The sequence below is a fragment of the Solanum tuberosum genome, unplaced genomic scaffold (assembly GCF_000226075.1).
Source record: "Solanum tuberosum cultivar DM 1-3 516 R44 unplaced genomic scaffold, SolTub_3.0 scf00047, whole genome shotgun sequence".
In the NCBI taxonomy this organism is placed as follows: Eukaryota; Viridiplantae; Streptophyta; class Magnoliopsida; order Solanales; family Solanaceae; genus Solanum; species Solanum tuberosum.
The window spans coordinates 834,353-857,354 of record NW_006238973.1 but is presented as its reverse complement, the minus strand read 5'-3'; the positions used below and the strand labels follow the sequence as shown (position 1 = coordinate 857,354).

Below are 23,002 nucleotides of genomic sequence, written 5' to 3'. Positions count from 1 at the left end.
CCCCCCCCCCCTCCCCGGGACATTGGATGGAGAAGTGTAAACGGGTTTTAGAAAAAAGAGGTATTAGCTCTCAACAACTTAGATGCTATATTCCTTCTCTTTTCCCCAACTTGCGTTGTACCATCGATCCTCATTATGTTAGAATATTTGCTCAATTTTCTAGATTTTTTCACTTTATTCATTATTTCTTGTGCTTTTATCACATCTTCTGAACTACCATTTGTAATATCAGAAATCAATAATAATTCTACTCCTGTTATAAAAATAATTTTTTTTGAAATGGATAATCCATTTTTAAAAAAGGGAAAAGGGTCAAATATTCCCCTAAACTATTCGAAAACGTCTAGATATACCCCCATTTAAAGTTTGGCTCACTCGTGCCCTTGCCGTCCAACTTTTGGCATAGATATGCCCTTATGGGCGTTAGTTGGTCCGCTGGAAATATCCAGCTCATTTTACACTTCTTTAAATGCCAAATGGAATTGCCACGTCATTTTTACATTACCACATGTCATTTATATTAAAAGGGAAAGAGGTCAATTATGCCCCTAATCCGACCCATAAATCAACTCCTCTGTTAGGGCTTTGATTGGGTTCTTTCGGATTGGAGGAAAAGCGAAACGGATCAACGATGTTCTTGGTAGATTGGTTCTATGGCATTCTGGCAACCCTTGGTTTATGGCAGAAGGAGGCTAAGATCTTGTTTTTGGGTCTCGATAATGCCGAAAAGACCACCTTGCTCCATATGTTGAAAGATGAGGTCTCTTACCGTTTTCTCCCCTTTAGATATGTTTTATCATATAATTTGTGCCATTTTAATTCTTTTAATTTACATATGTACATGTGATTATTTGTATGAGAATCGGTGAAGAAATGGAGCTTCATCTGATTTCCTGAATTCTCCCATTTTCACCTGAAATATTTCTCTTGATGTAGCTTTATGGGTCTTAGATCTTTATGAAGAAAGAGTTACAAGTTTGATTAGTTTGAAAAGACTTGTTTTTTCTACTATTGGTTACTTGTAATCTTGAATCTGAGATTGAGGTTTATTGAATTGTGGCAGAGATTGGTTCAACATCAGCCAACACAATACCCAACGTCAGAGGAGCTTAGTATTGGAAAGATCAAGTTCAAAGAGGGGTTGATTTATGGGTCGGATTAGGGGCATAATTGACCCCTTTCCCTTTTATATAAATGTCATGTGGTAATGTAAAAATGACGTGGCAATTTCATTTGGCATTTAAAGAAATGTAAAATGAGTTGAATATTTCCAGCAGACCAACTAACGCCCATAAGGGCATATCTATGTCAAAAGTTGGACGGCGAGGGCACGAGTGAACCAAACTTTAAACGGAGAGTATATCTAGACGTTTTCGAATAGTGTAGGGGAATATTTGACCCTTTTCCCTTTAAAAAATTGCTATTCCTTCAAATGTTAGAAAAAAAATATTAAACAAATACTATTACTACTAACATTCTCTAGAAAAGGTAGTGTTAATATGGACTTTATATGGTTAGAGGCAGTGGTGGAGCCACCCTTCTTCAAGGGATGTCAATGATGATATACTTGGAAAAAATGAGGATGATATATGGAACTGAATGGGAATGTCTTTTTTTTTTTTAACCAGAACCCACAAAGGCGTGGCACATGGTTTGAAATTTGACCGATAATAGGTCTATTCCTCTAGTCTTCTCCATTTAAAAATGGGAGGTTTGAACCTGTATGTGCATTTAACATACACATCACATGTCGTGCTCTAAATTACATATCAAAGCCCTAAGGGCTTGAAGACGAATGTGTCCCTCCTTACTGACATCCCCACATTCAAAGTCTTCATGTCAATGATGCCCTTCAGCGTCTTGCATTACGAGGCTGAAGATTAATTTTTGTTTTTATTATTAAGTTTTGGAACACCCTCAAGAAACCTGCTGCATCCTCCAAAAAATACAGAGCTTTTCTCATGACATCAATAAAACTTATTGCATCCCCCCAAAAAGTGATGCCATTTAGCCTCGCGCTACCAGAATACCAATTGTCCCCAAAGAACAACAACAACATACCCAGTGTAATCTCACAAGTGGGGTCTGGGGAGGGTAGGATGTACACAGACCTTACCTCTACCTTTGCAGGGCAGAGAGATTGTTTCCGATACACCCTCGGCTCAAAAAAGCAGGAAAGTAAGTTATCCCCAAAGAATACAAGTGTTTTAATTTATTTAATGAAATAAATAACTACATAAATAAGGTATTCCCGAAAAATCAAAACGAACATAATAGGGAGCTTGCTGAACTTCACCTTGCGCCTGCCGTAGTAGCACCCGTCAAGCTCAATTGACCCAAAAAAGTCCAACTTCATAAGACAACCCTTTGATTTGTCATAGTATAACCCTCTGATGGGAAAACTTGGATCATACTTGAACTCCAAGCAAGTATCAGGATATTTGAACTGAAGCACAAAATGAAAAAGAGAGCAATCCATCAATGGTCGTTTACTTTAACCGCAAAACACTGCATATTCTTTTTTAAAGTATATTCTTTGAATAGCTACCACAAGGAAAGAGTACAGAAACAAACCTCATTAACTAGATGCTGTTTTGCAAGATCGTAAATCAAGCACTGTAAATTGGAGGAGTAATGCGCCAACGTGTAATCATAGTCGAATCCATAGACTTGTATGCTGTCCAATCGCACGTTCTTATTAACGTATATACCTAATAATAAACATTATCCCACCGAAATTCAATCCAATCCTCAAATGGTAGTAGAAGTTCAAATAGAAGGTTAAATGCACTACAATATGACAGAAGAAAACGTGGGCAACCTTTAGGATTCATTTTGGGCATTTGTTTCAATGCATCAGGAATCTTTAGAAACTTCTCCTTCGCAGCATTATATTCTTCCCTAATTTTCGAAATTTCTTCCTCAGAAAGTGAATCTTTTGCATTTGCTAACAGTTTTTCTTGGTCTTCAAACTTCAATACTTTTGGTTCTGAAGACGCTATACTACTACACCGACGATAACCACCACCTAAAAACCCTGTGTTTCCAAGAAAAAATGTTCATTAGGTTTTCCGGTACAGCAGAGCTACTTACAAATCAAACACAACATGAAAAGATGTTTCAACAAACACACAACAAAGGAGAAAACAAGTACCTTCTTTACATCCATAATGAGAATAACTTGTCCTCTGCAGCAAAATTTGCTACTATCAGTGACACTATCAAAAAGGGTATTCATATCTATGATCCAAACGATAATACACAAACACCTACAATGACATATGTACATACACAAGTTTATATAGGTACATGAGTGGGATATGTTTGTAAAAAAAAAAAAAAAACATATAAGCTAGAAAGGTACTCTATCATCTATGGAAAATCCACAAACTATATAAGTGTCATGTACTCTGAAATAAAATTTGCCTACGTTACTCAAACTCTCAAAATTGTCACCGCACCCGTGCGGTATTCTCCAAAATGCACTACTTTTAGAGTATCCAACACACACCCATCGACATTTTTGAAGAGTCCGAGCAACATAGAAATTTTCCACCAAAAATGACACCTACTGAAAGGGCTAGACACTCCTACAGCCAAAATGTTAATTAAAACATTAAATAACCACAAAGACATCTATATATAGACAAGATTACACAGGTATAAGGATGACATTTGTTCTTAAGCAGCATGAAGACAAAGCTCATAGTGGCGGATCTATAGGGTTGTGACGGGCACCTGAACCCACTCGACAAAAAATTATCTAGTATATATAAGGTATTTTAATTTTTTTAATGTGTATATATATATTTTGAATCCAGTGAACATAAGAATATAGGTTGGATCAGTGGTTTAGGGATTCAAACTTCACGTTGAGGTTTCAAATTCAAATCCCAAGCACTACATTTTATTTTTTCGAACCCCTTAGTGAAAATCCAGGATCCACCACCGAAAGCTCCACACAATATAAACAGCAGAGGTTCAACTAATAATAAAGGAAACAGGATTTGCTACTATTAGTGAACCTATCAAAAGGGTATTCTTATCCTCTGATTACACACAATAAAACCACAAAGGAAATAATAGATACATAAGATTATAGGGATATGAACTTCATATGTTTACTTATAAGCATTTTTTACACAAACCCACAAAATATTTAACCAAAAAAAAGGACACTAAACAAAATATAGATACACAAGTCTTATGAACTGCATATTTTATCAATAAATCTGTATTTGTTACAGAAACCCACAAAGTATATAAACAAGACATTCATAAAATCTCATCTTAGGCCATTAAATTGCCAAAAAAAAAATGCTACCATAAGCGACTCCTATCAAAAGGGTATTCAAATCTATAATTGAAATCCAATATAAAAAAAAGGAGCTGCAGAAAACCCAGAAAGAATAAAGGTCAAAGAGAGAGCTTACAAGAAGAGAAGAACGAAAGGGGATTATGAGCCTGCGAAGGGTTGCCATTGCAAAGATGGCGCCTTCACTCCAGAACAATGAAAGCTGAATTTTTTTTCTTATATACTATACTTCAAAACTCAAATAATAATAATTGAGAAAATGAATAGTGGAAATTTGATGGAATTTTCTTAATAGTACTATAACCACCAACCATGATACAATTTGGGTAATACTCAATTTATCAATTGATGTGACGTTATTTGATTAATTTCATAACTATCTTTCAATTTTTAATTGAGATTAATACTTTTTACATATTTTTTATCAAATAAGTCAGATTTAATATGAATAAATTATTGATAGTTTCTTCAAATATTTGTCAAATAAAAAAACGTGTCATTCTATTTTAAACATGCTGAAAAGGAATGAGGACAAAGGGAGTATCCGAAATCAGGTGTTCATGTCAACTGAATGCAATTATCATGATTAAGTGATTTAATGAAATAATTACATATTTTGTTTATCTTCATTTGTTAATCATCGTTAAGTGGTAGTTATATATATAGATGACTTAATGCATATCCAACCTCTTAAATCCGTCAAGTTATTATATTGAGATACACAAACTAAGTTATGTTCCAATTGAACACCTCAACTCGCAATTTGCATGACCTTTATAAATTTGTTACACACGTGCTATAATGACAATTATAATGAGAAACAAAACGATAAAATGAAGCAAATTCAAAAAGATGGCCTCAACTTCAATTGTTTCTTTATATATTAATACACTACATTTATTTATTTGATATAAATATCGAATGAGAATAAGCTTTTACCTACCATTTACAACATGGCATGTTAACACAATAAGCAAAATTGCGTTTCCCTTGTTCTGGTTGCGGTGGAAAAGTCTGGTGCCAACTGCCATTGGCGCACATGAGCTACTAATAAAAAGTTGCGAAATTTTGGGGCATATCATTTGATACTTTTTGCCCTTTTAGTAAAAGTGCCTTTATATAGGCTTTTACATTTTCTTTGTGCCAATCTATATATAATTATGTTAAAATATTTTTAAAATAAATTATAAATATTTGTGTAACTACAAATCATTTTATTAAGAATAAAATGAACATTTTTATTAAATTGTTACTAAATATAAAAATATGTTATTCACTTTTTAAAACCGATTAAAAAAGAAAATGAGTCCCATAAATTGAAACAGGAAGAATAATATTTATCAATGCAAAGACTGTCGACTTGGCCTTCTACTTATAATAAGAAGGTCTCATCTTCCTTCATTTCGTAAGCTTACTAGCTTACAGACTAAACCATCACCAATTCACCATCACTATTTGCTTGGTTGGTCACTTTTGTAATAAAGCGCTTACAAATTTTTTTGGATTATATATATATTGGAAGGACATTTTCCTTTTTTTTCTTTTAGATTTAGCCAATTAAAGATTTAAGTTGTGGGAATAAAAAAAAAAAAAACTGAAATCACCAAAGTTTAGCATTTTCCTAATTGCAGAACTTTTAAAAACAAAAAGGCAAAACAAATATGCAAACGTTTCTTTTAAAGTTGAGAGAATCCATGGGGCTAAACGTTCCTGCTGCAACTTGTAAGAACCCTTCTATTTCAAGTGATCCTATAACCTGGAAAAAGAGAAAAAAAAACTAGAGGGATAAGTTGGATGTTTTAATTTTCTAAAGGGAAAACGATCAAATTTGCCGGAGTACTATCCAGAATAGACCAGCTTTACCCTCCGTTTAAGAGTTCTGATCTAATAGTTACCCCATTGTTAGGGAAAAGTCTCCTTTTTTGCCCTTGAACCTTAACAAGGCAACAACTGAGGGTAACTATAAACCAAAACAAAAGTTGGAAGGGTAAAATTTGGATCTTTTTTTCCTCAAAGAACTCGGGCACGTTTTACCCATTTTCTTGTTGGAGTTCATTAATGGGAAGGAGAAGGTCAAAAACACACCTAAAGTATCCCGGTTTTTTGAGTTTTTACCTAAACTATCATCAAATGTTTTATTGAAACATACCTCAACTATCGATTGTACATTTGGTGATAGTTCAAGTATGAAACTAAAAAAGGGATACTTTAAGTGTGTGTTTTACCCTTAACTTGACAATTTTTAACCACAACGGCGTGAATAGCCCAAAAGTTTAACGGAGTACAAGATTGAACAATTTTGACTGGTACGGTGCAAATTTTAGACCTTTTCCCTTTCCTAAATGAGAAAACAAGATCTAAAGATAATACCAACCTTTAGAATTTGGGTCATCAGCAATACAACTGGTGCAAATTGTTATCCAGCTTTGACTACCACAACAATTTAGTTGGATTTCTTTCTTCTTGATGCTACCTCTGAAGCCCAAGCTTTGCCCACCTCTGTTTGGAACTTACCTGGATGTGTTTTATCAAAGATTTCATCAGCTGAAGGCATGGGTTAATATCAAAATCGATCCATGCAAAAGAAGAAGATAATAACTTCCAAGTCTCAAAGCAAGGAAATTCTCCACTTCATTAAACTAGTAACATCATAACTACAATGACTTCGGACTACCACTTTTTTGGATTTATATTTCTCTATTGCAACTACTCGTGTTAAATGTGACACAAGTGAATGTGTTCATCAGGGGGACCAAGTACACACAAACACCTACCATATATACACACAATCTGATCGAAAACAAGAGAATATAATGAGTATCTTTCACGTCCTTTGTCTATTTTAGAAATCTATGCTACATTGTTCTGCTCAATCTTTTGGTTATCAAAGAAGCCTTTCCATGAGCTAAATCCACTGGTGGAGACAAATATATTATATATGCAAAATCTACCAACTTAAATTCTCCAAGGAAAATATTCAAAACAAGTCGCAAGATTTCTCATGATAAGAAGGGGGAGGGGGAACTATCCACAAAAGTACAATACCAACTTCCAACAACTTGATTGTCCAATCAAAATGACAATATTGTGTTATTCACTAATCGTTTCGACGAATTAACATATAAATGTCAAGAGTTTCAGACAATAGAATGTTATTCTGAATTCAAGCTCAACGTTTAACCACTAACTTGGCAATCTAAGACTAGATGCATTATAAACAGATTTGGAACAGCAAGGCAATAGCAGGTTATGATGGAGCTAGAAGGGTCAAAGGTCCAGAGTACACAAAGGGCAGCACAAAAAATAGAATGAGTAGAATTTAAAACTTTAAGACTTGAATTGTGGTTGAACAATAAAAATGCTAAACGTGGCACCTGCAGTTGACTGGAAAAATTCTTCCAAATCCTTCCCTTGCTCTGCATTACAAAGATAAGTAGCATTAGCTAAAAAAAAATTAAAATGCAACTTCTCATGGTAAGAGGGAACCAGTCCATACATCAAGAGACGAACAACTTACAGCCAAAAATCAGTACTTATTACAATAAGAGATTATTGTATTTTTATTCTCTGAATGTTTAGGAAGGTAAAATCTTAAAAAAGTATAAATTGAATCAAGTAAATATAAGTTTACATTATTTGAATGCTAAGATATGTGTGTCTTGATTAATTCTCAAGATAGGTCCTACAATGTAATAGCACAATCATTAAATGCTAAAGGTATTACCATGGTGTGTATGTTTCTCATGCTGAAGGATGCAGTTGCAGTATGACAACTAAGTTCAGAAAATAGGAAAAATACAGAAATTGGGAGAAATGTGACTCTCGACGTTGGTCAATTTTACTCCCTAAATATGTATGACACCTAATATGAGGGGGTGTTTATAATGGATCTTACGTAGTTTTTTTTTTTTTGTTTGATAAAGATGGATCTTACATAGTGTTGTTTGACTGGGCATAGAGTTTAAGATGTAAAGGAAGACTTTTGGCACATGCCAATAGTGCACTAGAAGGTCATCAAAAACAAAAAGTGTGCTAGAACCTGCAGCCTTAAATATGCCATGATATTCTTATGGCTATAAGATTTACAAAATATAGAAAAGTGTCATTCTCTTTTGGAACTAAAAAGAATAAGTATTATACAAAATGGAACAAAGGGAGTACTATATATCCAGTGTACATCAGAAATCCGGGGGAAAAGAGAGAAACAAGAAGTTACCATTTTCATATTCCAATGCCTGAAGTATCATCTCCACCTAAAAGAAAACATATCAGTCAAGAGGAGAGCAGTGAATAAAGTTAACGGAAGAGATAACTATCACAGATAGCATTACAGCACAGCAACTGAGCAATAGAATGGACATCCTTCAGTCACCCGTGGATAGCAATTTTGTAATCACGAGGCAAGAACTTTTATTAAACAATCATGCATGAAGACTAATTGAATTTTTTCGAACATCTTGTCATATTGGCTAACAAGATGCAGTGACATGACATTAAAAAAGGAAGACACGATACAACTATGAGTAAACTTATATGTTTATCGCAAAATAAAATGAAACACATCCTCATAAACACCATATTTTTTATCTTTTATTTTTGATAACCATGGTGTCCAACCCAGCTTTCGCGCACCTCGACTTATTCCACGGGATACCATCACCTTCCACCAACACCAGGAACTAGGTAACTCTGTTCACCACGGAAGGACAGATAGGAAGAAAACACCTAGTGTTTTTGTCTCCACTGGGATTTGAACCTGAGACCTCATGGCTCTCAACCAATTTCAGTGACCACTAGGCCACACCATTGGGTGTATCCTCATAAGCACAATCTAGATGGGACATATTCAAACTTTGGTAGGAGAAACAATACCTTGTCGAAGTCCTTCACAACTTTGGCTTCTAAAGAAGAATTTTCTTCATATTCCATCCATAAATCACTGATCTCCTTGGCTGCAATTGCCCAACAGCAAATAATCAGCATGAGAATAGATCAAAGCTCAATCTTTCATAATATATATTAGTTCACAAGAAATTCAACGGAGAAGAGAAGCAATACCTCGGGATCCTCCACCTAAAAGTTTACACATGTCTTCTAGTGCTGCTCGCTCTCGTCTACTCTTTTCATCCTTTGGAACCCCATCAGCAGGAGTGATATCTCCAACAATTGCTGTTCAGTAGGAACACAAGAAAATATTTGATGAAGAAAATTAATAAGAAGCTATCAAATTTTTCAAGTGAAAAAGCCCACAGGATTAGAAGACCAAAGACACAGATGATTTGTCCTACCGAGTCTATACAAGACACTGGTTCTAGGGAAGATCATTTGAGTGGAAGTATTCATAAGTGAAAATGATTGATTATGCGAATAGACAGATTATTTCAAATACATGTTCTAATGGCTGCTTTATGTTCTTCTCATTGAAGTTAAATGTCATACAACCTCTACTAATATTTTTCAACAAGTCCTCTAAAACCATTAAACTTATTACTTTTCCATTTATCTAATTAAAAACCAATGTTACTGGATCACTCATTTACATTGATGTAACTGTCTAGGTTGTAACTAGCTAGGTAGAGGGTAAATCATGCAAATTCCTCAAATATAGTAAAACTAGCTAAAAGAAAAGGAATACAAGTACCTAAACCAAATACTAAGACACACCTGTGAGTTCATAATTCATAGCAGTTTTGTCACTACAAACAAGCTTCATATTTTTTAAATTTTTCTGAGAAGTAATAAACAAGCTTCCTACAAGTCAAGTGAGGCATTAAATTTCTAGGTGTTACTTCCATTTTCAGTTGAAATTATGCCATCATCTATGCATTCACAGTATAAGAACAATGCACACTGAAAACTGACTTATTTCTTTTTTTAATTTCTTTTTCCCCTGAGCATCGCCTGTTCATAAACAAGCATTGAATTCTTATGAAAGCACTTGAAAGTAAGGGGCTTGCATCATTTGACTCAATAAAACATAAACAAATTTCCAAGTCCTTTGTGATAATGAAATTTGAATTCAGCAGACATATTATTTATACATCCATCCTTTCCCATTACAAAGTTGACTAATTCTACTTTGGATTCTCTGGCATGAATGATTTCAGATAAGTTTTAATTCATCTTTTTCAGGTAGAGAAAATGATGTAATTCAGGTTTAATAAGGTTTGTAGATCAATAGTCAATGCCATTATGCGAGGAAGTAATACCAAAGGGCAACCTTAAAATATTTTTCCAGATTATAAGAGGTGACAAGCTTATGTGGCTATAAGTAATCCATCATTTCCTATACCATACTTTTTACTCTGAATTAAATCTTGTTCCATAAAGCTTGTAATAACACAGAAATATTATTGATACACGTACAATCAAATACGCAGAGAAGAATCCCAACAGAAAAAAGAATTTCTCATAGGAAGAGGCTACAAGATAATATCAGCCTATTTCATGTCATAGCCATAAAAGCAAAGAAGATAGAAATGGAATACTCCTATGTGACAGACTCACCTTCTGCAATGTCATGCACAATTGCCATCTTAACACACCTAAATTTGGAAAAAGAAAAAACAGAACATCATCTTTTATAAGAATCCATATGTTTACTGTACTACAGAAATGTACCAAGTGCCATAAAAGCCAAAGCACAAATGTCAACTAATAAAAACACTTACTTGTCACGATCAACTCCAGGAAGGTCAGCAGCAATAAGAGCCATTACTCCCATACGGTACATGTGATCAGCTATAGACTCAGGATTATTAACCCCTCTACGTACCCAACCTTCTCTCTTTGTTGTCTGATCATGTCATCGAACTCAAATTTTAGTCACAGTGCATAAAAGATGACAATGGAACAGAGAGATAACATGGGAAGATATAACAATATGAAACGAATGTTGCAGAACTTACAACTATGTTTCGATGCAATAGGTTACTGTTTATCCCTTTTTATAAATTACCTTTTCACTTATCAAAAACACAGTATGAAAAGAATGGTTATGTGAGGTTGTAAGCATATAATTAGAAGTTGCTATAGGCAATTAAAACAACACGGTCATGTATTTAAAGATACACATATATTCTCTTAAGCAATGCAAGTAAAGTGTGGTACAATGCACAGAGTACAAGTCTCTGGAAACGACACACACTACTATCCTCATATATCATGATTCCATATTCATACACAAAACATCCATGTAAGTAAAAGCATAATTTGAAAAAGGAAAGCATAAAATAGACAACGATTGCATTTAGCATTGCACAAACTGCTGCATTAGATACCAAACAAACTGAAATAGAGCAAATGCAAACTCAAAGCAAAATCCAATACAAGTAGAGCTTAATACAACATGTCAACACATAGTGCACAAAGTACAACACTCTCTGAAAACTACACACTAGGATACTCACCTATCACAATTTCATTACTCATACACCAAAACATTATCATTACAAGCTGATGCATTAGATACTACACAAACTGAAATAGAGAAAATGCAAATACAAAAAAAGTAAAATACAATGCAAGTAGAAGGTAGTACAACACGCAATGTACATAGTACAACTCTCAGCAAACTACAACACACTACGATCCTCATACATCACAATTTCATTACTCATACACAAAACATTCATCATTACAAGCTGCTGCATTAGACACTAATCAAACTGAAATAGATCAAATGCAAATAGAAAAAGCAAAATCAAATACAAGTAGTGAAGTGGTCTTAGTACAACGCCTGATGCGCAAAGTCCAACTCTCTCTCATCAAACTACAGCACACTAAAATCCTCATACATCACAATTTCATTACTCATACACAAAACATTCATCATTACAAGCTGCTGCATTAGATATAAGCAAACTGAACTAGAGCAAATGCAACTACAAAAAAGCAAAATCCAATGCAATTAGAACTTAGTACAACTCGTGATGCTCATAGTACAACTCACAGCAAACTACTACACACTACTATCCTCAACTCCTCATACACAAAAAAACATTCATCATCATACAATCACAGTCAAAACACAAAAAAAAACAGAGCGCGGCGTACGGCGTACCTTGAGGCGGTGACAAAGGGTTAAAAAATCGATGGCAGACGAAGGAGACGGAGATGCAGATGACGACGATGAAGATGAAGCTTCGGTTGCCATACGAGAAACCCTAGGAGATGATGAAGACGAAGATGTTGGAAAGTATGTGAATCTGAACTGAGCAGAAATGGAAGAAGAAGAAGAAGAAAGTAATGAAGGGATGAGTGATTTACAAAGCACTCTGCTCATTTTTGCTCTTTACCCCCTTTTGTTTCGCTCTTTTTTCGTTTAAATAAATTTAGTCAAGTCATTTTGCGTGACTTTCAAATTATTTTACGATAAAAAGACGTGGTATAGTAGATTGAGTAATGTATATCAATATATATTTTGAATAATTAAAATTAAACTTTAAAGTTTGAATTCGCTTATGCCGATAGAATTAGAGGTGAAAGGGTAAAATGATCATCCTCATTCTTCTTGTTCGACTCATTTTGTTGAAATTATTACATATTAAATAATAAAAACTTCTTTCTTTAAAAATTCGCGGAATATTTGAAATGAGTTCAGTAAACTCAACTTAAACAAATACGAAATAAAAGAAAATCAAAAAAATATAAATAGATGATGTTTTTATTCTAAATCAGTCATCATAATTCTAAATTTTGAATTTGCATCTGCTTAAAGTTCATCATGGTATTGGAGGTGAAAGGGCAAAATGATCCTCCTTCTTTGTTGTTGTTGTTGATTGATTACACGTTAAACAACAAAAAATTATTTTCTTGAAAGTCTGAGGCATATTCTAAACGAGTTCAACAAACTCAACTTATACATATGCAAAAAGAAGGAGAAACAAAATACAAACATATAAAACTTATTCTGAAACGATTATTATCATTATTCTAAATCTTAAATCTGCCTCTACTTATGGTAGTATCGGAGGTGAAAAGGTAAAATGATTCTCCACATCCTCCTTATTCTTCTTCTTGTCAAGAGCAACACACCTCTTAAAAAGTTTGCTAACATTAGACTTAACAATCTTAGAATCAATCTTATCTTTAACCTCAGGCAAACCAATATAAACTTTTATCAAAGTTTTGTAACACTTTAGCCCCATTCCAACAAGATCATGACAACATTTCTTGTCAATATCTTCCTTGTCATGAAGTGTGGCATTTAGAACTTTTATACCACAATTATTAGGCAAATACTTGGTACAATTCTCTAAATATTCTATCAACTTTTTTGGTAAACTATTTATGTATTTTTCATGTGCATTTTCTTCTTTTTGTGAAGGTGGAATTGTTGGTGGAGGGTGATTTTTGTGATGATGGGATTTGCAAAGTGAAGGAATTGCACTAGAAATTATCAAAATTGTTATAAAGGATGAGAGGATATTGAGTCTTGCCATTATTTTATTTTTGTGTGTGTGTTGTGTTGTGATGTTGATTTGATTTGTATTTTATTACCCACAAAAAAGTTGATATTTATATAGAGTGAATTGAGATTATTTATTTTTATGTTATAAGAATGTTATCTTTATGACTTTGAATAACATTTGGCTATTGATTAATTAACTTTTAAGTTGCAATTAAATGTCTAGAGAATATTAATGTTACACTATTGAATATAGAGCGTTAGTTTTTCATTTTACTAGTAAATGTGGTATGGCACCACTCTTATTTATCCTAGTTCAAAAAAAGAAAGATATTATTTGTTAAAAGTTTATAATCGAGTCGCGATAGGGTCTAATTGAAAGGGAAATTTAGGGAAAAGAATAGGTGTCACGATTAGGAAGTATTGAAAGGAAATCGAATCATCGGACCAAACCAAAATATCTAATCATATTGATTTAAAATCACGTATAATTAATTTGATTTGGTATTGAATAAGAAAAATATTGAACTAAAATGATACATAAATACATTTATTTTATCACAAAATTAAGCGAGCGATATATAAATATATTTATTTTATTACAAGATTAATCGAGTTTTTTAGGCTCATCTCATACGCCTTTTAAATAAATTAAGGATGACTTTTGCGTCTAAATTAAAAATGTATTTATTCTTTTAAGTTATTATAATTTGATTAGACTCGAAAGTACATAGTATAAACATATGGTAGATTAATGAAAAGGTATAATTATCATGTATCACGTAGAAATTGTCTCACATAATAACGTATCAATATATTATAAATAAAATATCATTGTTGAATTCATGTTCAACATACATTCATTTTATTATTATTTTTAAATAGTTTTCTATAATAGATTGAATTTGTATTAAATTATGCCCAAAAAATCAATAAAATCGAATCAGAAAAATCGAAAATAAGTATGGTTTAATTTGATTTACTTTTATAAATGGTTTAACACTTCACAAATCATTATATTTTGAAGACTTACCATCAAAGAAAGAAAATGTATATATCACTTGATTGAAGATTAAATATACTTAATCGAAAATTACAAAAGTTAAAATCATAATTTATTGTATTGAGGTATTAAAATGGTATTATTTATTTCAAGAAATAACTAAACCAATTTTTCACTAAGGATTTTTTTTAAGATGGTGTCTACACAACTATCAAAAACTTTAATGCTATTTGCCAAAATTGATTTAGATTCCTTCTCATATTGTGGCAAACGAATGAGAAGTTTAACCAAAGTAGCATGACATTCTAGACCACTTTGAACAAGCTCATTACAACAATTGGATGTGATATTTTTATACTTAAATAGGGTCGTAACGATTTCTGGACCACAAGGTTGTGAAATGTTGTTAGTACAATTATCTACAAAATCTTTAGTTTTTTGTGATAATCCCTTAAGAAATAACCCATCAGGAGTAGTGATACTTGTGTGGTAGAGATGACGGTGGGGCTTGAGCGGTTGGACAACGGGGTTGTCATGGCAGCAGGCCCGGCCCGACGTAAGGGCCCCACTAATAAAAACCAACATTGCCGCCATGGTGGAGAAGCCACAAAACCTTGCCATATTTTTTTAACTATGCTATTTAGGTGATCAAGAGTAATGTTCACAATAATGGGGTTGTTATTTTCTTATTTATTTTTGAGTTTCTTTATGAATCAGTTACATTTTGCATTAATTAATCAGATGTAAATACATTGTACGTTGAAGGAGAAAGATGTTGCGATAGTTTCTTTAATTACACATCAACTTCACTAAGACGTAAAAGTTCATGCATGTTTCAATATTCACTATTGTGTACAATGTGACTAGCTACATAATGAACGTTTGTGAATATCTATAAAAATATTTTTTCAAAATATAAATTAAAAACGTATAACAAATACACTTTATCATGTATTCTGGGGCCCAAAAGGAACAAATTATAGTTTGATATCTATTAGATTCATATCTCACTAAAACAATTTTATTGATGTTTTCCATTCCAAAAACATGGGCTAAATCTTTGGGCCCAATCACAACATAACAAGCTTGAATAACATCTTACTTATTTTAGTAGAAAGTGTTGAGAAAGAATGCAATTTACGAATGACATTTTTTTTCTTATTTTTTTTCAAATTTATTGTATTACTCTCCGTTCTATTTAATTTGATGACTACTATTTTAAGATTTCTTTTTTACTTATCATTGTATTAGGAAAAGATAATTATTTTTTCTATTTTATACTCAATATTAATTGCTTATTTTTCAAGACTTAAACTATTTATCAATTAGTATGACGTATCTAGAGGGGTTCACGTGAACATGTGTTCTCCTCCCAAGATCATGTATATACTGGTGTTATATTTTTTAAAATATTCAAATAAAGATGTGTGATCCCATACTTGAAATATCATATACATGCTATAAATTATAATGATTAGCTACACCTCTAGGTAGAAGATTTGAAATTTAAATTTTATATCCTTCTTATTTTTCGTCTTTCTAAAATCATGTAACACTCTAAGTGATTATTGATAGTACTTATGGCGTTTTATTATATTTTTTTATACTATAATCTTTCAAAAAATTTAAATCTGTCACATTGAAACTTTATAATATTTTAGCACTGTAATAAATTTTTTTATATAATTAAATCAATGTGTATATTAAAACTAAACTATTAGTATTGGATTATATATCATACAATCAATGGGTTTGACGGTTTCGTGATGAGAATTTAAAGATCAAACTTGTATAACTTATATCTTAGATCAGCTTTTTCTAATCCTCTCAAAATCCTTAATACGCCTCTGAGAATCTTAGTATCTCAATTGATTAGCTACCTATAATTTCACTTAATTGGTGAATATTCGATTCTCGAGATGGTAAATCATCTCATCTATTTTTCTTTTCTCGACCCAAAATTTTATCTTTTTATCTTTTTTAAAACTGTCATGTCGTTGAAAACTTGAAAACCCTTCTCAGATACCTAAATAGAAAGAGCAGAGAATGAAAGGCATAAAACGCATTCAGTGAATGCGATTTATGAGTAAAATTATATGTCTTATTATTAATAGTTGAAATTACTATATTACCCCCTTTCGTTTAGTTTTATTTGTCCACTATTTTAAATATATATTTATTTATTACTTTAATAATATCAAGAAAAGATAATTATTTTATTTTAAAAAAAAAATCGTCATGTCGTTGAAAACTTGAAAAAACCTTTCTTAGATACCTAATTAGAAAGAGCTGAGAATGAAAGGAATAAAACATATTCACCGAATGCAATTTATGAGTAAAATTTTCTGTATTCTTATTTATTGTTGAAATTACTATATTGCCCCTTCCGTTTTATTTTATTTGTCCACTATTTTTATAATATATTTATTTATTTCATTTATTACTTTTATAATATCAAGAAAAGATAATTATTTTATTTTAAAAATAATCGTCATGTCGTTGAAACTTGAAAAAACCTTTCTTAGATACCTAAATAGAAAGAGTTGAGAATGAAAGGCATAAAACGCATTCACCGAATGCGATTTATGAGTAAAATTTTGTGTATTCTTATTAATAGTTTAAATTACTATATTATTCCTTCCGTTTAATTTTATTTGTCCACTATTTTTTAAAATATATTTATTTATTTCATTTATTACTTTTATAATATCAAGAAAAGATAAATATTTTTAAAAAAACACCATGTCGTTGAAATTTGAAAAACCCTTCTCAGATACCAAACTAGAAAGAGCTGAGAATGAAAGGAATAAAACGCATTCAGTGAATGCAATTTAAGAGTAAAATTTTGTGTCGTCTTAATTATTGTTGAAATTACAATATTACCCCTTTCGTTTAATTTTATTTTTCCACTATTTTTTAAATATATTTATTTATTTCATTTATTACTTTTATAATATCAAGAAAAGATAAATATTTTATCTTTAAAAAAAAACGTCATGTCGTTGAAACTTGAAAATCCTTCTCAAATATCAAAATAGAAAGAATTAAGAATGAAAGGAATAAAACGCATTCAATGAATGTGATTTATAAGTAAAATTTTGTGTCTTCTTATTTATTGTTGAAATTACTATATTATCCCTTCCGTTTAATTTTATTTGTCGACTATTTTTATAATATATTTATTTATTTCATTTATTACTTTTATAATATCAAGAAAAGATAATTATTTTATTTTTAAAAAAAATTGTCATGTCGTTGAAGACTTGAAAAAACCTTTCTCAGATACCTAAATAGAAAGAGCTGAGAATGAAAGGCATAAAACGCATTCACCGAATGCGATTTATGAGTAAATTTTAGTGTATTCCTATTTATTGTTGAAATTACTATATTACCCTTCTGTTTAATTTTATTTGTCCACTATTTTTAAAATATATTTATTTATTTCATTTATTACTTTTATAATATCAATAAAAGATAAATATTATATCTTTTAAAAAAAACGTCATGTCGTTGAAAACTTGAAAAACCCTTCTCATATACCTAAATAGAAAGAGCTGAGAATGAAAGACATAAAACGCATTCAGTGAATGTGATTTATGAGTAAAAATTTGTGTCTTCTTATTAATTGTTAAAATTACTATATTACCCCTTCCGTTTAATTTTATTTGTCCACTATTTTTAAAATGTATTTATTTAATTCATTTATTACTTTTATAATATCAAGAAAAGATAAATATTTGATCTTTTTTAAACAACGCCATGTCGTTGAAACTTGAAAAACCCTTCTCAGATACCAAAATAGAAAGAGATGAGAATGAAAGGCATAAAACGCATTCATTGAATGCGATTTATGAGTAAAATTTTGTGTCATCTTATTTATTGTTGAAATTACTATATTACCCCTTCCGTTTAATTTTATTTGTCCACTATTTTTAAAATATATTTATTTATTTCATTTATTACTTTTATAATATCAAGAAAAGATAATTATTTTATTTAAAAAAAAATTGTGATGTCGTTGAAAACTTGAAAAAACCCTTCTCAAATACCTAAATAGAAAGAACTTTAGAATGAAAGACATAAAACGCATTCACCGAATGCAATTTATGAGTAATATTTTGTGTCTTCTTATTTATTGTTGAAATTACTATATTACCCCTTCCGTTTAATTTTATTTGTCCACTATTTTTAAAATATATTTATTACTTTTATAATATCAGTAAAAGATAAATATTTTATCTTTTAAAAAAAGTCATGTCGTTGAAAACTTGAAAAACCCTTCTCATATACCTAAATAGAAAGAACTGATAATGAAAGGCATAAAATGCATTCATTGAATGCGATTTATGAGTAAAATTTTGTGTCTTCTTTGTTGAAATTACTATATTACCCCTTCCGTTTATTTTTTTTGTCCACTATTTTTAATTTTTAATTTTTTTTTAATTTTTAATTTTATAATATCAAGGAAAGATAAATATTTTCTCTTTTAAAAAAAATGCCATGTAGTTGAAACTTGAAAATCCTTCTCAAATACCAAAATAGAAGAAGCTAAGAATGAAAGGCATAAAACGCATTTAGTGAATGCGATTTATGAGTAAAATTCTGTGTCTTTTTATTAATTGTTGAAATTACTATTTTACCCCTTCCTTTTAGTTTTATTTGTCCACTATTTTTATAATATATATTTATTACTTTTATAATATTAAGAAAAGATAATTATTTTATTTTAAAAAAAATTGTCATGTCGTTGAAGACTTGAAAAAACCTACCTAAATAGAAAGAGCTAAGAATGAAAGGCATAAAACGCATTCATTGAATGCGATTTATGAGCACAATTTTGTGTATTCTTATTTATTGTTGAAATTATGATATTACCCTTCCGTTTAATTTTATTTGTCCACTATTTTTAAAATTTATTTATTTATTTCATTTATTACTTTTATAATCTATATATATATAATAGGAGAAGTAAAAGTGACACGTGTCAGCACCACAAAAAAATATATTTAAATAATTAAAATTAATTACATGTAATAGGATTAAATAAAAAATTATTGCTTAATTGATAAAATAATTTTAAATTAATGACACACGGCAGGCGGCATCAACACAAAAAAAAACGTTTAAATATTGAAATAACAAAATTTTAGAAAAATAATAAATTAAAAAGTATAAATGAAAAATAAAATAAAAAACGATTGTGAATCATCCCTTTTCAAAAATAAAAGTTAAATAATTTAACTCTTATTAATAATAATAATAAAAATTAAAATGCCCACTAAATAAATGTGACTTTTTCAAAATAAATAACCAAGCCACATATTTTTTTTTAAAGAAAGTATAAATGAAAAAAATAATCAAAAACGATTGTGAATCATCCCTTTTCAAAAATAAAAGTTAAATAATTTAACTCTTATTAATAATAATAATAAAAATTAAAATGCCCACTAAATAAATGTGACTTTTTCAAAATAAATAACCAAGCCACATATTTTTTTTTAAAGAAAGTATAAATGAAAAAAATAATCAAAAACGATTGTGAATCATCCCTTTTCCTGTGAATCAATTATTTTCAATAAATAAAAATTAAATAATTTAACTCTTATTGATATTGATGAAAAGTAAAATGGCCACTATTTAAGTGTGACTTTTTCTAAATAAATAACCAACCCACGTAATTTTTTTTAAAACAGAAAATGTACATAAAAAACAGACCAAAAAAAAGAAAAATATAAAATCTAACAAATTCCACGATAATCTAACTTTCCCACTTCTGTTTTTAAATCTGAAAAATTGCTTAAAGGATGATCAAAATTATTTAATTAAAATCTAAAAAAAAAATTACGGATTGTTTCAAATATGTAACCACATTTTATTTTTAAAATTTGGCTAACTAATTTAAAATTTAAAATTTAAATTTCAAAAGATAAGAAACTAATCTTATCTTATCCCTAGAAAAAAGTCAACCGCATAATATAGTATTTAAATAGCAATAACTATTCTTAACTCTTATCACTTACATCTTCTTAAGAATCTACTAATTTCAGAATTTCATATTCTCTTATATTTATTCAATCACTTGAACATGGTAACATTTTTTGCTTTTTTTGTTGTTTTTTTATATTACATTTGTTTATGACGATTAATCTTCGGTGTTTGAAGTGATGAGTAATACATATATAATGGTGGTTGTATGCAGATGATTTAGGTAGTAATTAGTAATTTATATGTTATCGATGGCAAGTTTGAACAGGTTTTGATAATGATCATGAAAGAATAAAAATGGGTATCTTTCTATGGAATTTACTTCTATTTGGTAGATCTATTGAAAATTCTATCAGATCGACGAAAAACACTCTCATATATGTACTCAATGGAGAATTATGTCTACTTTTGTAATTATCATTGTGCAGGTAGAAATTGGATGACTCTAATTTGAACTTGATTTTGATTTTTTATGAAATTTTAAAATCTCTAACACTATATAATTTTAAATTTACATCTTAAGTTATATAAAGTGTGTTTGATATGTTGAAAAGGTGTCACAATTTAAAATTAACAGCATAATTTCATCTTTTGTTGAGTTAGTTAAGGAAATTCAAAGTCATTATTTTATGAGAATTTGCACTTTCCACATTTATTTTTATTTGATAACTTAATTTTTTTTTAAAAAAACATTAATATCTTTATTGTAAGTTGTAAGTTTTTATGTTTTTTTTACTTATTTCAAATAACTATTAAACGTTGTAAATCAATTGATTTAATAAAGTAACAAAACAAATATGGTCAATCAAATGAGATAATAATTTTAGTGGATTTTTTTCTTTAACACTTTCCATGCATATATTAAAGTAAGAACAAAAACACAATAATAACTCAAGGAAATATGTACGAGGCATGTGTACAATTATTTTGATTCATTTTAATTTTATTTTTTTAAGATACGTGATTAATAAATATGTCATGTTCCTTTTTCTCTTCTTTTTTTTCACAGAGGGGTCTTATATTTGGCTGATAATAAAGGAGCATAAATTCACCTTAACAGTGTTATATTTTTGAGTTGGAGGTATGCAATTATGCTATTTACATTCAGATGCATGATTAATTTTCTTGATTTTGTAAAGTTTTTCAGGTATATTGTATTAGAAAATAAGGTGAAAATTGTTATTTACTTCATTCTAATTTATGTGATGTATATTAACTAGGCATGAAGTTCTAGAAATATGGAAAGGCTTAACAAAATTTTCAATATACCCAATAAAAGTTTAAAAAATAAGTACACTTTTATGAAGAAAAAAAATTGCAAATAAATGAGATCCAACATAGATAAAATATTGATAGTAATTAAATATTTGTCAAATAATAAATGTGTCATTCTTTTTTCTTAATAACTAAACAATAAAGTGTGTTATATAAATTTAAAATAAGAAGATTATTTGTTATATATATATATATATATATATATATACACACACACAATAATAATAAGTTCAAAGAAATCGTAAAAGTTTTCATCTAAAATAAAATAAAATAGTATTTAAATTGAAAGTACAAAAAAGTGATTATCCAACTAAATAATTTATATTTTTTAATTTTATTTTTAATGTAAATATATTATTATTAACTATCACAATTTTAAAACAAAAACGGTTTAAAACATCCCACTATTCCATTTCGAAACAAATTGTTTAAAGGAAAATCAAAATTTTCAAAATAATTGAAAAGTAATTTTATGAGAAATAAAACTTAAATTTTTGAATTTAGGATAAATAATATCTATTTTTGGGAAGCGTTCAATTCTATCATGAACAATATCACAATTATAACTTATTAAGCAAATTTAAGACTATTCACAATATTAGTTTACGTTTAAAATTGCGATTTTAAATATATTTATTTGAAATTTGAAATTTTTAAAATATCTGAATTTCAATATAACTATAATTTTACACATAATATGCTTCGTCGGATAATTTGTATTTGTTATTTTTAATTTAAACAAAATTATTCATTTTAAAATATCCGCGCAACGCGCGGGTACGTATACTAGTATCAATAAAAGAGAAATATTTTTTCTTTTAAAAAAAACGTCATGTCGTTGAAAACTTGAAAAACCCTTCTCAGATATCCAAATAGAAAGAGCTGAGAATGAAAGGCATAAAACGCATTCAGTGAATTCGATTTATGAGTAAATTTTTTTGTCTTTCTATTAATTGTTGAAATTACTATATTACCCCTTCTGTTTAATTTTATTTGTCCACTATTTTTAAAATAT

At 29.9% G+C, this 23,002-nt stretch overlaps 2 protein-coding genes across 2 annotated transcripts in view; both read right to left on the bottom strand.

Annotated features, from left to right (window-relative positions):
• Window positions 1-4,535, bottom strand: part of LOC102591749 (5'-nucleotidase domain-containing protein DDB_G0275467) — a 12,601-nt gene extending 8,066 nt beyond the window's left edge. The window contains exons 1-5 of the mRNA XM_006343510.2: window positions 4,434-4,535; window positions 3,155-3,188; window positions 2,822-3,037; window positions 2,575-2,711; window positions 2,297-2,446 (exon numbers count right to left, since the gene is read on the bottom strand). Coding sequence (XP_006343572.1) covers window positions 2,297-2,446; window positions 2,575-2,711; window positions 2,822-3,037; window positions 3,155-3,188; window positions 4,434-4,481 — 585 coding nt within the window. The 5' untranslated portion in view covers window positions 4,482-4,535. The remainder of the gene's footprint in view (window positions 1-2,296; window positions 2,447-2,574; window positions 2,712-2,821; window positions 3,038-3,154; window positions 3,189-4,433) is intronic.
• A 1,357-nt stretch (window positions 4,536-5,892) lies between these two features.
• On the bottom strand, window positions 5,893-12,650 carry LOC102591421 (HD domain-containing protein 2-like). Its single transcript, XM_006343509.2, has 9 exons — window positions 12,378-12,650; window positions 10,987-11,111; window positions 10,823-10,860; window positions 9,374-9,484; window positions 9,188-9,267; window positions 8,532-8,568; window positions 7,690-7,731; window positions 6,690-6,829; window positions 5,893-6,071 (listed from the first exon to the last, which is right to left on the bottom strand). The coding sequence occupies exons 1-8, from the start codon at window positions 12,597-12,599 to the stop codon at window positions 6,759-6,761; spliced, it is 726 nt and encodes a 241-aa protein (XP_006343571.1). The 5' UTR covers window positions 12,600-12,650; the 3' UTR covers window positions 5,893-6,071; window positions 6,690-6,758.
• Between the last annotated feature and the right edge of the window lie 10,352 nt (window positions 12,651-23,002).